The sequence below is a fragment of the Mirounga leonina genome, unplaced genomic scaffold, assembly GCF_011800145.1.
Source record: "Mirounga leonina isolate KUSES-001 unplaced genomic scaffold, KU_Mleo_1.0 Mir_366, whole genome shotgun sequence".
NCBI lineage: Eukaryota > Metazoa > Chordata > Mammalia > Carnivora > Phocidae > Mirounga > Mirounga leonina.
The window spans coordinates 1597548-1610517 of NW_023270709.1; the positions used below are offsets into that span (position 1 = coordinate 1597548).

The window sequence follows — 12970 nt, forward strand, 5'->3', positions numbered from 1 at the left end:
ATTTCCAAAAGACTGGAGGAGCAAACCGCTAACTGCTCCTCAACCTGATTCCTAGATCTCAGGGCCTGGGATCACCAGGCTGTGATTTCCCAATTCTTTTCCCAAAAAAATCTCTCTTCCAAGACTGACCCGCACTGACCAGTATGGTAGTCACTAGCCACATGTGGCTACTGAACACTTGAAATGTGGCTAGTGTGACTGAGGAGCTGAATGTTTAGTTGTATTTAATTTTAATTAGTCAAGGGGTAACCATTTAGGACAGCAGAGCACTGGATGGTCTGCCTTGAGCCTTCCCGACACCCTACCCCACAATGGAATTTACCCCCTATTCTTGCCCCAACACTGGCCCCCTTGCTACTCTTTGAGTACTCAAGATATGCTCCTTAGTTTTGCTCTGGCTCTTCCGTCCCAGGCATCCACTTGGCTAATTCCTGCAGCTCCTGCAAGTCCTTGCTTACATCTCACTTTTACGAGTTCTACCCTGACCCCCTATTTAATACTACAATCTGCCCCCCTCCCATGTTAACTTGTTCTACCCTTTTTTCCCCATAGCATTTATGACTCTCAGACACACTGCACAGTTTATTTACATGGGTTCTTTCTGAATCTTTACTAGAGTGAAAGTAGCACAAGGGCAAAGATCTTTGTTTTATTCACTGATGAATCTAAGGGTCCAGAATAGGGCCCAGCACACAGTAGTAAGTACTCAAGAAGTACTTGTTGAACGGGGGTGGGGAGCTGGGACAGATCTTAGACCCCGAGTTGGAAGGAGTGCATCAGAATGGCAGGAAATAAGATCCAGTGGGGTGTGGGCCTCCATTTCTGCAGAGCCCTGCCCTACCTCTGCCCAGCAGCAGAAACGTCCACCTTGCCTAAGCCACCATTCTAGTTGAAGCTTGCTTATCATGGCCAAAGTGAACTGCACCTGTTTACTGGGTTGAATCCCAGTTGATACTTGGGACAAGTTGCTTTTATTCTCAGAGCACATTTCTTGATTTCCAAAATGGAGCAAATATCCACCATGAGATTCTCAATGGCATCACGGAAGACCCAGACCCTGAGAGGCCCACCATAAACAGTAGCTACTCAGAGATGCTGGACAGAATATAACTTGGGCGTGTAAGAGGCAGGCCCCTGAATTCCACGGGGAGGACACGAGATGTTCAGGGTGGGTGGGTGGCTGTCTGCGTCAGTGGGGACGTACAGGTGTCAGAGGCTGGGCAACATGTCCCTGGCAACTGGTGTCAGGGGCACGGCATGGGAGCAGCACTCCAGCCCCAGTGCACTCTGGAGCCCCTCGGGCCCACAGGAAGTACCTGCTCCTCTCCAGCACCCCCCAAGATAAGGCCAAGGAACAGGGGAGCTTCCATTTGGTGAGGAGGAAGGGCCCGCAGAAGCCAAGGCACTGGCAATAATTCTAAGAAGCAGGTGGAACCCAAGTCACTGTACCCAGACCGTCCTAGGAAGCTCCTCTCTCTTCCAACGAGGCCGGTATCACCAGCATGCATACTCCACTGCAGCCCAGAGTCCAAGGCCAAGAGGCAGCCACCCTCCTTTCCTAGACCAAAGTCTCAGGGAACCACTGAGAGGCAAGAAAATCCACCACTAGGGGATAGAGGGATAAAAGGCCCACAGGCCTTTGGGATGTTTGGGATTTTAAAGGTTTATCTCATTCCTAAACTTCCAGGTGGGACTGCATAGGAGGGAGGCTGGGCAGGAACGTAGGCATCTTGAGGACGCCCAGTGACACCGACCAAGCCAGTCTGTTTCCTCATTTATGAAATGAGGGAGGTGAGCCACATGGTCTCCCCGACAGCTGCCATATCGGTCTGTCCTCGAAGGCAGGTCTGGGGGAGGAAAAAACCGCCAGGGATAGTGAGCTGGTGCTCAGAGCTCCCCGGGGCTGGGACACGCATCCATCAGCTGCCGGAGGTGAGAGGCCGCCTTGTCCAGCTTCGACAATTCCAACTGGAGGGAAGAAAGCTAAACGAGAAGAGAAGGAGGTGAGGATCCCGATAGAAGGCCCATGCCCTCCAGCCCCCGTTCCTGCAGGGAGCCAGCCCTCCAGCCTCACCCTCTGCTGCCTCTTAGTCTCTGCCTCTCCCTCTGATGGGGTCCAGGCCATGAGGCCATCAAGCTGCTTTTGCAACTTGTGTCTTCGGGCAGCCAGCAGAGACAGATGGGTCTGGGGGTCCACCAGGCCCTGCGGAAGAACAGTAAGGGCTCAGCCTTCTCTGCACCCCGTGCAGCTCTGCTTCATGGGCAGCCTGTCCAATGCCTCTCTGCCCCATTCTCAGGAGCCCGCCTCACTTTTACAGAACCCGCACCTTGCCCTCCTCCCAACATCCTTTCAATCCCTCCCTTCCCCCTCCAATCTCCTCTGGGCACCTGCAGCTCCATGTACATCTGAGTGGTGTCACTGAGTGGGGCCTGGGCCCAGCCGGAGGGCGCCGCCACACCTGGGGGTAAGAGGCCCACGGCCCCACAGTGGCCCAGGGTGCCCAGGGGCTCCAGGAAGGCCTCGAAGAGGCCCTGCTCTCCAGGCTCTGAGCTCTGCAGCAGCACTGAGGCGGAAAGGGAAACTGTCAGGGTCAGAGCATGAGATCCTGCTTCCCCTCCCACCCTGCACCTCCTAACTCTGGACTCTGCCCTCCAGGCTCACCCCGCTCCTCCACCAGCCCCTCCTTCCTGCAGGGACTCAGGAACCCAGGGCCCATCTCACCTCGGGGCCGGGCCTTGGTGAGCTGGTATGTGGCTCGGAGAGCCCTCAGTGCCTGCACAGCCTCCTGGACCCGGGAGAAGCGCTGCTCCAGCTCGGGCTGGTGCCAGTGCCCCTGGAGAGGAAGACCCACAGCTGACAGGCAGGCTCCCAGGGGCCTCGGCATCAGCTCTCCTGGCTCCGTCCCACACCCGCCACCCCAACCTGCTTAGGGTGACAGAATCCGGCCTCTGCACCACACACAAAATGCACCACCTCAAGCAAAACCTGGGGCACCATCTAAGCAGGTCTCAGTCGATGTCTGTGATTAAGGTCTGTTAACTGCTCTGATCAAAGATGGCGAGCAACCAAAAGTACTCACAAGACCAAGGAAGCAGAAAAAAATTTAAATAAACTTTAAAATGATTTTGGGGGTGAGTTTATAGCATTTATCCTTCTGAAATTATTAAAGCTTAAAACTGCAGGTATTTGGGGGCCCTCCTATACCTAACATCTAATCCTCACCACAACCATGACACAAACTATTACTACCCCTGGTTAAAGACGGGGAACTGAGGCACGGTCACATAGCAGTGCAGTCCTGCTCTTGCCCACTGGGCTAAGACTGCCCCCAACACAGCCCTGTAAGAACAACTCATCCTCCTAAAGACCCTACGCTGAAGTACAAACCAAGACTCCCCGTGACCCCACAGCACCAAACCCTTGGAGAAGACTGCTCCCCAGCCCCTCCCCAGCGCTCCCATCCCCAGACACGGGGGGCACGTGACTCACCAGGCTGCGGGCAGTGGGGTAGGGGGCAACGGAGATGCTGGGGGCAGAGTTGCCGCCAGGCCTGGGCGGCAGCCTCTGCCACAACTCCTCAGCCAGGAAGGGCATCAGTGGGGCGAGGAGGCGGAGCCCGGTGTCGGCACAAGAGAACAGGGCCTGAGGGGGGCCCGGGGGATGGGGCGAGCGCGACAGCACTGGCTTCACAGCCTCCTAGGGAAGAAGCCATGGGGTCAGGGGACAGGCCGGGCCACACCCGTGTCCCTTTCCCACACACGCACTGCCCTGCCCGTGGGAAAGGCTGTGGGTAAACGAGGCAGGAGCACACAGCATCCTGGGCACCACTGGCCGTCCCAGAACACACTCTGGCGCACACGGAAGGTGGAAAACTACGGCAGGTGTCCTCAGGGGTGGGGAGGGGGGTAAAACTGTCCGTGTGGTTTGCATATTTAGAAAGCGAAGCACTAAATTTTCTCGCCTATCGCAGAGAGACAGAGGGCGCCTGGGTGGCTCAGTCGTTAAGCGGCTGCCTTTGGCTCGGGTCATGATCCCGGGGTCCTGGGATCAAGCCCCACGTCGGGCTCCCTGCTCCGCAGACAGTCAGCTTGTCCTTCTCCCTCTGCCCCTCCCCGTGCTCATGCTCTCTCGCTCGCTTGCTCAAATAAATAAATCTTTTAAAAAAATAATGATTCTGTAAATGATATTTAACATTTTAAAAAAAGAGAGACCGAGTTCTCTGCCAGGGAGTCGGATCTCCAGGGGAGCAGGGAGCAGGAAGCAGGTATGCGGGGGCAGAAGGAAACGCCACAGCCCCGGTCTGACCCACCAGGTAGACATCGCAGAGGCTGTGCAGCCAGAAGTGGCGCAGGGCATGCGTAGTGAGTGAGAGCTCTCGAGCAAGGAAGCCTCGCTCACACTCCCGGGCAGTATGGGCAAGACGGCTCAGGATCCAGGCATCCATCGGAGACGAGGGGGACAGCTGCGGGCAGAAGGGGGCTTCAGGAGGGGATGACTGACTCCCCATCTCCTTTCCCTCCAAATGCCATCTTCAACCCTCAGAGACCTGATGATTCTGCCCCTCAAGCCTCTCTTCTTATTCTCTTACCTCCTCTGCAGGCTGGGGTACGAATTGCTCCCCTAAGGCATTGAGGATAAAGCGCAGGGCATTCCAGATTTTGTTGCAGAAATGCCGGGAACTCAGGACCTCAGAGACAGACAGGTGCAAATCGCCCCCTGGGAGGGAGAGGGAGGGGGTAGTGTGCACGTGGGTGGCAGCAGCATGGGGAATCCTTGACCCTGGCCCACCCCCGTCTGCCGGGGGGCCTACAGCCCCAGCCCCTCCCTTGCCCAGACTTACCCAAGGCCCCGTGGGAGCACAGGGCAAACCGCAGGGCATCTGTCCCACACTCAGGGATCCCATGAGGGAAGTCCTTTCTCTGCAACCAGAGGGAGAAGACGGGTGGCAGATGCCTGTGCGGCTGCAGGGCCAGAAGCCTGGGCTGTGCAGGACACCGGCGGCCGCGAGCTTGAGGCTGAGAGGGGCAGACGCTGGTGACTCACCTGCGCTGCGGCCGCGATCACCAGCTCTGTGGCGTCCAAGTTCCCATCCCTCAGCTTCGCCTGCAGCACCTGGGATGGGTAAGTACTTCAGTGGCCCTGGTCTGGGACCCTGCCCCTACAAGGGTCCCAGCCACTCTCCCTCCCAGCCGGCTCCTCTCCTCAGGCTCCCTTCTTCTCTCCCGCAAATGCCATCCCTCGCCAGACTCTTCATCCTGACCTGCAGCTCCACCCCACTGATGATGTCTCGTGGGTCCAACACATTCCCCAGGGACTTGCTCATCTTCCGGCCCTGCCTGTCCCGAACCATGGAATGAAGAAGCACCTGGGGGCACGGAGGGAGTCAGCGGAGGGGCCAGGGGAGCCTTTCCCTGGAGGTACCCAGGGCATCTCTGGCCCCCGTGCATCAGGGGTTAGGATAGGAAGTGAATCAGGCGAAAGGAACTGGGACCACAAACAACAGCACGTTAGGGATTAGAAGAGAGGACAAGATTTAGGGAAAACTGGGGAGTCAAAGAGAGGGGCTGGGCACTGAAGGGCCATTACCTTGCTGAAGGGGAGCTGCCCTGTGAGCTGGGTCCCCAACATGACCATGCGGCCCACCCAGAACAACAGAAGGTCACTGCCCGTTTCCAAAAGTGACAGGGGGTAGAAACGAGCAAGGTCTGGGGTCTAGGAGGAAAAAGAGAAGCAATGAGAAGCCAAGCCCTGTGTCTGCAGCTCTCCTCGAGGCTCTCGTGGCGGGGGGGTGTCAGGTGTCTAGTTCATCATATCCCCACCTTCAGTCTCTTCCTCTCAACCCCCCTCACCTCTTGGGGCCAGCCCAGGGCAGCAAAGGGGAAAAGAGCTGAAGAGAACCATGTGTCCAGGACATCAGGATCTGAGAAACAGAACAGGGAATGGGGACAGATGGAACCCCACGGCTGTGCATCTTTCCAGCCTAACACCCCCCTCCCCCCAAGACCACTGTCAGGCCCTCTGCCCCATTCTCAACTTTCCTGACCCCACCTCTTCCACCTCAGGATCTGCTCCCCCAATGGCCCAGCTGCCCTCCCCTGCCCTCCACAACCCAGACACTCACCCCTCTGCAGGGTCAGCTCTGCTCCTGGTTTCCCTGTCAGTTCTGCAGCTATTTTTCTGGCCTCAGCCTCTGTCCGCCCGACCACCCAACAGTCCTCCTCATCACCCTACAGAAAAAGTAAGGGTTGGAGGAGAGTGAGGAAGAGTCACACCCGCCAGGTGTGAAACATCACTGCATCTCACGTCCTCGCATGTGACCTGGGAATGGCCAGCTCCCTCTGGCAGTGAGAGGAAGAAGGGCCAGCTCAGGAGCTCTGACCCCATGGTGGGTTACATGACTAAGGCATGAAGCCCAGGAAAGGCAGGGAGCTGGGACCGGCACCGGACATCCTCTGACTCCTGTGCTATGGCCATTTGTCTTTCCACCACGTCCAGCCCTCCCGTCCTCCTCCTCCTACCAACCTTCGTGTGCTCCTCTACCACCAGGTAGGCGGGAATCCGATGGCCCCACCACAGCTGCCGGGAGACACACCAGTCCCTGCAGAGAGGACGTCGGGGATTTCTCAGCACAAGCAGTGCCTCAGCCCGCCCCACCTCCCCAGAGCTCCCCTCACCCTTACCCGATGTGGGAAAACCAGTGCTGCCAGTTCTTCTGGTGGAAGGATGGACTGAGCTCCAGAGCCCCTGACTCCACAGCCTGGAGCAAAAGGCCCTTAGGCAGTGCTTCCCTTCCTGCACCCGTACCAGCACCCTCCCGAGACGGGACAAGCGGCCTGAGGTGGTGCCGTTACGCAGAAAGGACCTCCCAAGGCTCCCGAGGAGATTCTGGGTTTGAGAGGGAGATGAGCCAGCCCTGTCTAGGCCACCCTGCCTCCATCCCCACAGCTCTCCTTCTCAAATGCCGGGGCCAGAGGTCCGTGGGGCAGGAGGGTCTCAGCCTCCCCGTTTCTTCGTTCCAAGCTGCAGGGGAGTTCTCGCTGCCCAAGGCGCTGGCCCTTCCTCGCCCTGCAGCCTCACCTGGGCAGCTCGGGCCCCCAGCTCCTGACAGCGGACAAACCACTGGCTCTTCAGCAGGTATTCAACCACGTCCCCAGAACGGCTGAGAAAGAGACGGGGTGAGTATGCTGCTCCTTGGGTTCTGTGCTTTTCCCCCCAGGGGACATGGGACCCTACTACACGCCAGGCCCTCGGAACAGAGAACACAGCAAAAAACAAAACTGACACAGAGCTTCCGTTCCCTTGCAAGGGGTACAGAGCCTTCCGTCTTGTACTCTTGAACTTTGTCCACGCCCTTCCCGGGGAAGTCCTACGTAAAAGGGTTAAAATGGGGTTACCTGCAAATAGGAAGCACCATGGGGTGGTTCTGGAGGCCCCGGAACAGGCCCCGCTCTGTCAGCGCAGACATAATCTTTTCTCGGGCCACAAATCGGTGAAGACCCTGGGGAGAAAATAGCAACAGTAAAGGGTAAAGGTCGCTAAAAAAACAAGAAAGCGAGAGAGGGTAGGAGGTGAGGAAAGGCAGAGGGTGCCCCCAAAGGACAGGGTGACACTGAGGCCGGTACACCTGTAGCCAGTCCCCACAGAGGGAGGTCATGGTCCCATCCTCTGAGATGACGCTCAGGGGGCTCAAGCCGTGCCGCGCCCCCAGCTCAGCATCTGCAGGGCTATGCGCTGGAGTCACCTTCACTGCCCCTGGGAGAGCAGACCCACCGTGAGCACAGACCCTCAACAGGGCTTTGTCAGCGCCCACGCCCCCACCCCTCCCCTCTCTTCTTGGTCTATGCCCCCTTTTCGTCTCACTGTCCGCTGAGACTACCCTTGAAGAGGCTTTCCCTCCCCTCCTTTCTTCCTCTTCCTGGTGCTTCCCCACTCCTCCAGAATCCCCGGCCTGCTCTCCTTCCCGTGACCTCCACCCACCTGTGCCCACATGTGGCTGAACAGCACAGTCTGTGATGAGGGGGAGAAGCTGCCCGGTCAAGGGGTGACGAAGCTGTCGCCCATGCAGATGCTGAAAGGAAAGGCGCGAGATCAAGGACAGGCACACGTGTAGAGTGCGAGAACCCTGGGAAGAAGAGGCTCAGCACCAGAAGGTAAAGAGCCGGAGCAGTGGCCAGTAAACTTCTTGTTAGGGGCCGGAGTGTGGTTTAGCCTTTGCAGGCCAAGAGGCAAATTCAGCCTCTGCACAATTACTCTGCTCTGATGCTGCGGCAGTTAGGTAATGACACCCAGTTGCAGATTATACCTAAACGTGCAAGTGTGGATCATACGAAAACAGGCAATGGGATGGGTTTGGCCCATGGGCCATAATTTGTCAACCACTGAGCTAGAGAAAAGGTAGAACATCAAGAAAAGAAAGGCATATAGTCAGAGACACTGGAGAGCGGAGATGAGAGAAGTCTTAGGAAGAGGAAATCGAAGGAAAGAAGGCGCTCCCATCAAAAAGGGTAGGAAGAGAAAGCTCCGGGGGCAGAGGGCGCGCTGTGTATTACCGCGTGTCGGGAGTCGTCAGGATGAACAGCCACAGCCACGTCTCCAGGTAATGTCTCTGGCCTTGTGGTTCCCACCACAACCTCTGCGTCTGAAGACAGAAGTCAAGCACTCGAGGCTGGTCATCTACCTGGCCCCTCACTCCCATAACTGAAGCCAGGAGAACCAGAGAAGGGAGGAGGCGAGAAGCCATCAAGGTTGAGCAGGCCCCGAGGAGCAACTAGAGAATATTAGGAGCCTGGGGTTTCCATGTAAGCTGATGACCAGAAGCCTGGGAGGCTGTCTGGTGCTAAGGAATTTCTCGAAAACTTGCATGGGAGAAACAGATCGTTAACAAAAGCAACTAGAATCCTTACTTGGTGCCCAGAGAACATTGAGAGTTCTCGGGGCCCTAATCACAAATGCTGTGCACACTCTGGGGCAAGCACCAGCCCCTCCTTGAGAAACTTCCTCTGTGTATTCCGGCTAATCTTTCTTCATTTTCTCTGAACTCTTCCAGACACTTACTGTTCAAACCATACTTCAGAATTGATCTTTTGTCTCTTTCAGGGTAGCAGCCTCCTGCAGAATGATGCTAAGCTCCTGAAGGGCAGCTACCATGTGCACTTTTCTCATGTGACACAGAATACCCAGAATAAACGCCCCCGAGAACACAAACACTACCAAGGTTCCTTATCTGCCTCCCACCAGGCCATGTGGGAAACGGGTTGGTGGGTTCCCTCCCATCAACCCAACACATGCTCAAGAAAGCAGAGATAAGCAGGCAACCTTTTGGAGGATTACCCTCACCAGGCTCTCCATCCACAGGGAAGGCCACAGAAAAAAGGAGGCCAAAAGACACAGGGGTGGGGCAGCCAGGCAGTCGAAGCTCCGTGCGGCCAGGCAGGGGCCGGCTCTCCACCTGGAGGAATCCAAGCAGCAGGGCTGGAGAGCAGCCCTTCTGCAGGCTTCCCACCTCCACTCACCCACCTGCCTTAGGCTCCCTGCAGCCCATCTAAAGACACTCAGAGAATTCAGGAGCCACTGCCACCCCAGCCCCCAATTCAGTCACAGTTAGAGAAATATTCACTGAGCACTTACACTGTGTACTGGTATCGTGAACACCTTCCATGAATTCTCATTTGATTCTCACAACACCCCCCTGACACAGGCATTTCCATCACCCCCAATTTACAGACTGGGAAAACTGAGGCTTACAGAGGCTAACGGCCTGCCAGAAGTCACACGGCTGGTAGGCAGCAGGACCCAGTGACTCCTGGCAGTCTGGCTGCAGAGTCTGAGCTTTCGCCCACCTAGGAGTTCTCAAAGGCCCGCTCCTCCTCCTCTGCCTCACCTCAATATCCGAGATGGCTGATCTTAAAGCACAGGACCAGTTGACAAGCTGCTGGCTCCGGTACAACAACCCCGCCTCGTAGAGTCGCACAAAAGCTTCGGTCACAGCCACCGAGGAGCCCTAGGGAATGACCTCAGCGTCCACATCTAACAGCCCCTTCTCAGCCCATCACCACACTCAGGGACCCAGGCATTCTCCCCACCTCCCGTCACCCCCAACACACACAACATCCTGCCTGCCCACACCTGTCTCTAGACACTGCCTCGACACCCACAGGGAGCAAGGCATGGAGCACTCACAGCATCCATAGTGAAGCACTCTCGGTCCCAGTCTAGGGAGGCCCCCAGAGCTTGGAGCTGCTCACTGATCTCTCCACCTTTCCTGTGCCAGAGAGACTTCTGTCAGCAAGCTTGTCCCGAGCACCAACTATGTACCAGGCCCAGTGATACTACCAGCAATGCCGGGTATTGGAGTGTGGCATTGATCTAGCCTCGAGAAGCCCAGGGAGACAGACACACAAACTCAGTAGGGACCTTCTATGGCATTAAAATAAGTATAAAGTTCTGGGCTGCCTGGCTGGCTCAGGCGGTGGAGCACGCACTATGGATCTGGAGGTCGTGAGCTCAAGCCCCACATTGGGTGGAGAGTTTACTTAAAGAAACAAACAAAAAAACAACGTTCTATGGTAACAGAGGAGGGGGCAGCTAATTTGGGAAAAACCAGAAGAAGCTTTACAGAGAAAATGGCACATGGTAACAGACCCGTAAGAATGAGGGTAATTTCAAGCAAATGGAAGGTAGGAATAAGTAAGTAGAAGAGATAGTGAAATCCAGGTCAGGAAACATGGGATAAGTGAAGAAAAAATATACATACATGCCCATACCCATAAATGTGTGCATTTTAAAGCATATATATAATACACACGCGCACACACACATACCACACACAGAGCTTGGAGACCCCGCTGAAAGCTAAAGGAATCCAGAGATCCCCTCGCTGAGGGAAGTTAGGGCTGGATGGGAAGAGCCCGTCAAGTTGGGGAGATCGGCCGGAAGCAGGGCGAAGCCTGCCACCTCGGCCCCTCCACCTCCACCCATCATACTCACTCCTCCTTCCACTTCCACACCTCCCTAAGGAATTCCTCCCGGCTCAGCTCATGTCTCCTCACTCCTCGCTCCTTCCACAGTTGCTTCTCCACCACAGCCTACAGTAAGATTAGGAGGCAAGTGAACAGAGAATCAGGTCACTTTGGCAGAACAACTCTCCTTCACCCAAGAAAAGGGCAAAGTGGCAAAATGCATACCTGTGTAGCAATTCCTGCGTGATCGGAGCCAGGGACCCACAGCACCTGATCCCCACACATCCGGTGCCTGCAAAACAAACACCCTCACACAAATCCCTGAGCTTACTCTTACTCCTTCCAGCCTATCACACTTTCTCCTTCCCCTCCAAGAAGGCAAGCATCCCCATTCCTCTCTCACCAGCGCACCAGGGCATCCTGTATGGCCACCGTCAGTGCATGCCCGATATGTAGGGAGCCGGTGATATTGGGAGGTGGGATACACATGGAAAAGGTCTCCCCTGTAGCCTGGGGCAGCTTCATCTAGAAAGTTGAAAGGTCAAAGGGCAAAAGATGATTGGATGTTACCTGGGGGAATAGCACCCTCTGGTGTCTCCAAAGCATAAAGAACTGCAGGAAAAACAGTCCGGCAAATAACAGGAAAGGGAAAACCCTGCCAAGAAAACCCTTTGGACACCAGGGGCAGAAGACAAGCTCTCCCGTTTTATTGGGCAGGCCAGCTGTAAGCTCCAGACTCTGAGGCTCCTTTCTACCCACCAAGCTCAAAGGCCATTCTGTCCTGGGGACCATTTAGTACCACTCCGTTCCAGGTACTAACCTGATACTCTGGTTTGAAGAAGCCCTCTCGCACCCACCAAGAGTACCAGGCAGCCTCAACATACCGAGGGCTGTATGCAGGAGGCAGGAGCCCGGAGACATCTGCAGCAGAGGAGAGCTCCACTAAGTCCTGAACTTTGTTCCCAGGCCGCATTTTTAGCAGCCCAAATGGGCAACAAAAATGTGAGTGAAAAGGCCTTCAAGTTCCCCAATTACCTTTCTTTTCACCAGGTTCCGTGGGGATTTCATACACCACCACCTCCTTAGGAGTCCAGGCCTTACTGGATTCTGCAGCTGACTGGAGAGAATGACCAAAAAGCGGGGGTGGGGGGGTACAATTTCCAGGATACCCCGGGCATCTGGAATCCAACCAGTCTCTCCTCCAGCCCGCTCCAAAGCTTTCTCAAAAGAACCAAGGGCAAGCTGTCTGACCCCTAACCTTGCTCTTTCGGGCTATCCCAGCCTCCAGCGCCGCCTGCTTCTCTCGCTGGCGCTTCTGTTTGGCTTCATGGTTCCTCCGGGAGATGGAGGATCCATGGGACTTTGAGTGGGTAGAGAGGGGATGGAACCTGGGGAGGCCCTGTGAGGGCCTCAGCCCCCAGAATGGTGATCGAAAAGAGGCCAAAGGCAAATGAGGCATCAGGAGTGCTTGGAAAGGGCCAAGATCTGTTCCAGATAAAGCACAGTAGAAGATGTGGGTGGGTGGGTCACACCCTCTTCCTTATTCCCTGCCTTGTACTAGGACTGGTCTGTTTTCTGTCCACTCCCTCCCACACGATGCTTTCTAGTGAGGACTAGAGTGCATGGTGTCGGGAGTCGCCCTCAACCTGTGCATCCGCGTCGGGGGATGACCGCCGACACCCAGGCGGGGAAAGGACTCAGGGATTCTGGGAGAAGGTCGACATCAGGGCGCCCGAGAGCCAGCAAGGAGTCCTACCCAAACACCGCCCGCGCTGCCCCCGGCCCTGCTCGGCCCGGCCTTCCCGCCCGTCGCACCGCGTGGGTCCCGGCAGCGCGGCACCTCCCACCCCCGCCTCCTCCCCGCGGAGGCCGCTCCGGCGCGCGCTCACCGGGCCAGCCCGCCGCTATCCCAGGGCGCCCCGCGGCCGCGGCAACAGCAAACGGGGAGGGAACCAGCGAACCCAACCCCGGAACGTGACCCGCGAGCCGCGCGGGGCAGGGAGGCGGGGTC

The 12970-nt window shown here is 56.5% G+C and overlaps 1 protein-coding gene across 5 annotated transcripts; it reads right to left on the minus strand.

The window, feature by feature from the left end:
- Window positions 1–635: 635 nt before the first annotated feature.
- VARS2 (valyl-tRNA synthetase 2, mitochondrial) lies at window positions 636–12939 on the minus strand. 5 transcript variants are annotated; one of them, XM_035030634.1, is made up of 30 exons: window positions 12849–12939; window positions 12218–12444; window positions 11995–12076; window positions 11780–11880; window positions 11363–11484; window positions 11185–11251; window positions 10988–11085; window positions 10181–10262; window positions 9882–10001; window positions 9338–9449; window positions 8551–8639; window positions 7979–8069; window positions 7626–7753; window positions 7396–7499; window positions 7079–7160; window positions 6682–6758; window positions 6524–6599; window positions 6123–6228; window positions 5851–5921; window positions 5588–5713; window positions 5262–5366; window positions 5045–5113; window positions 4842–4920; window positions 4590–4717; window positions 4311–4463; window positions 3491–3697; window positions 2723–2834; window positions 2389–2564; window positions 2075–2203; window positions 636–1983 (listed from the first exon to the last, which is right to left on the minus strand). In XM_035030634.1, the coding sequence occupies exons 2-30, from the start codon at window positions 12416–12418 to the stop codon at window positions 1888–1890; spliced, it is 3189 nt and encodes a 1062-aa protein (XP_034886525.1). In that variant the 5' UTR covers window positions 12419–12444; window positions 12849–12939; the 3' UTR covers window positions 636–1887. The 5 variants fall into 5 exon arrangements, with proteins under 5 accessions (XP_034886525.1, XP_034886524.1, XP_034886527.1 ...); XM_035030633.1 differs by having other exon boundaries at window positions 9332–9449; XM_035030636.1 differs by lacking the exon at window positions 12849–12939 and adding an exon at window positions 12716–12767 and having other exon boundaries at window positions 9332–9449.
- Window positions 12940–12970: the final 31 nt, after the last annotated feature.

Coding starts and splice junctions, on each gene's coding strand:
- VARS2 (XM_035030633.1), bottom strand. CDS start 12,418: ATGCCTCATTTGCCTTTGGCCTCTTTTCGATCACCATTCTGGGGGCTG. Junction 5,367..5,587: donor GGCAGCTCCCCTTCAGCAAG/GTAATGGCCCTT, acceptor CCGTGCCCCCAG/GTGCTTCTTCATTCCATGGT. Junction 4,718..4,841: donor GTGCTCCCACGGGGCCTTGG/GTAAGTCTGGGC, acceptor TCTCCCTCCCAG/GGGGCGATTTGCACCTGTCT.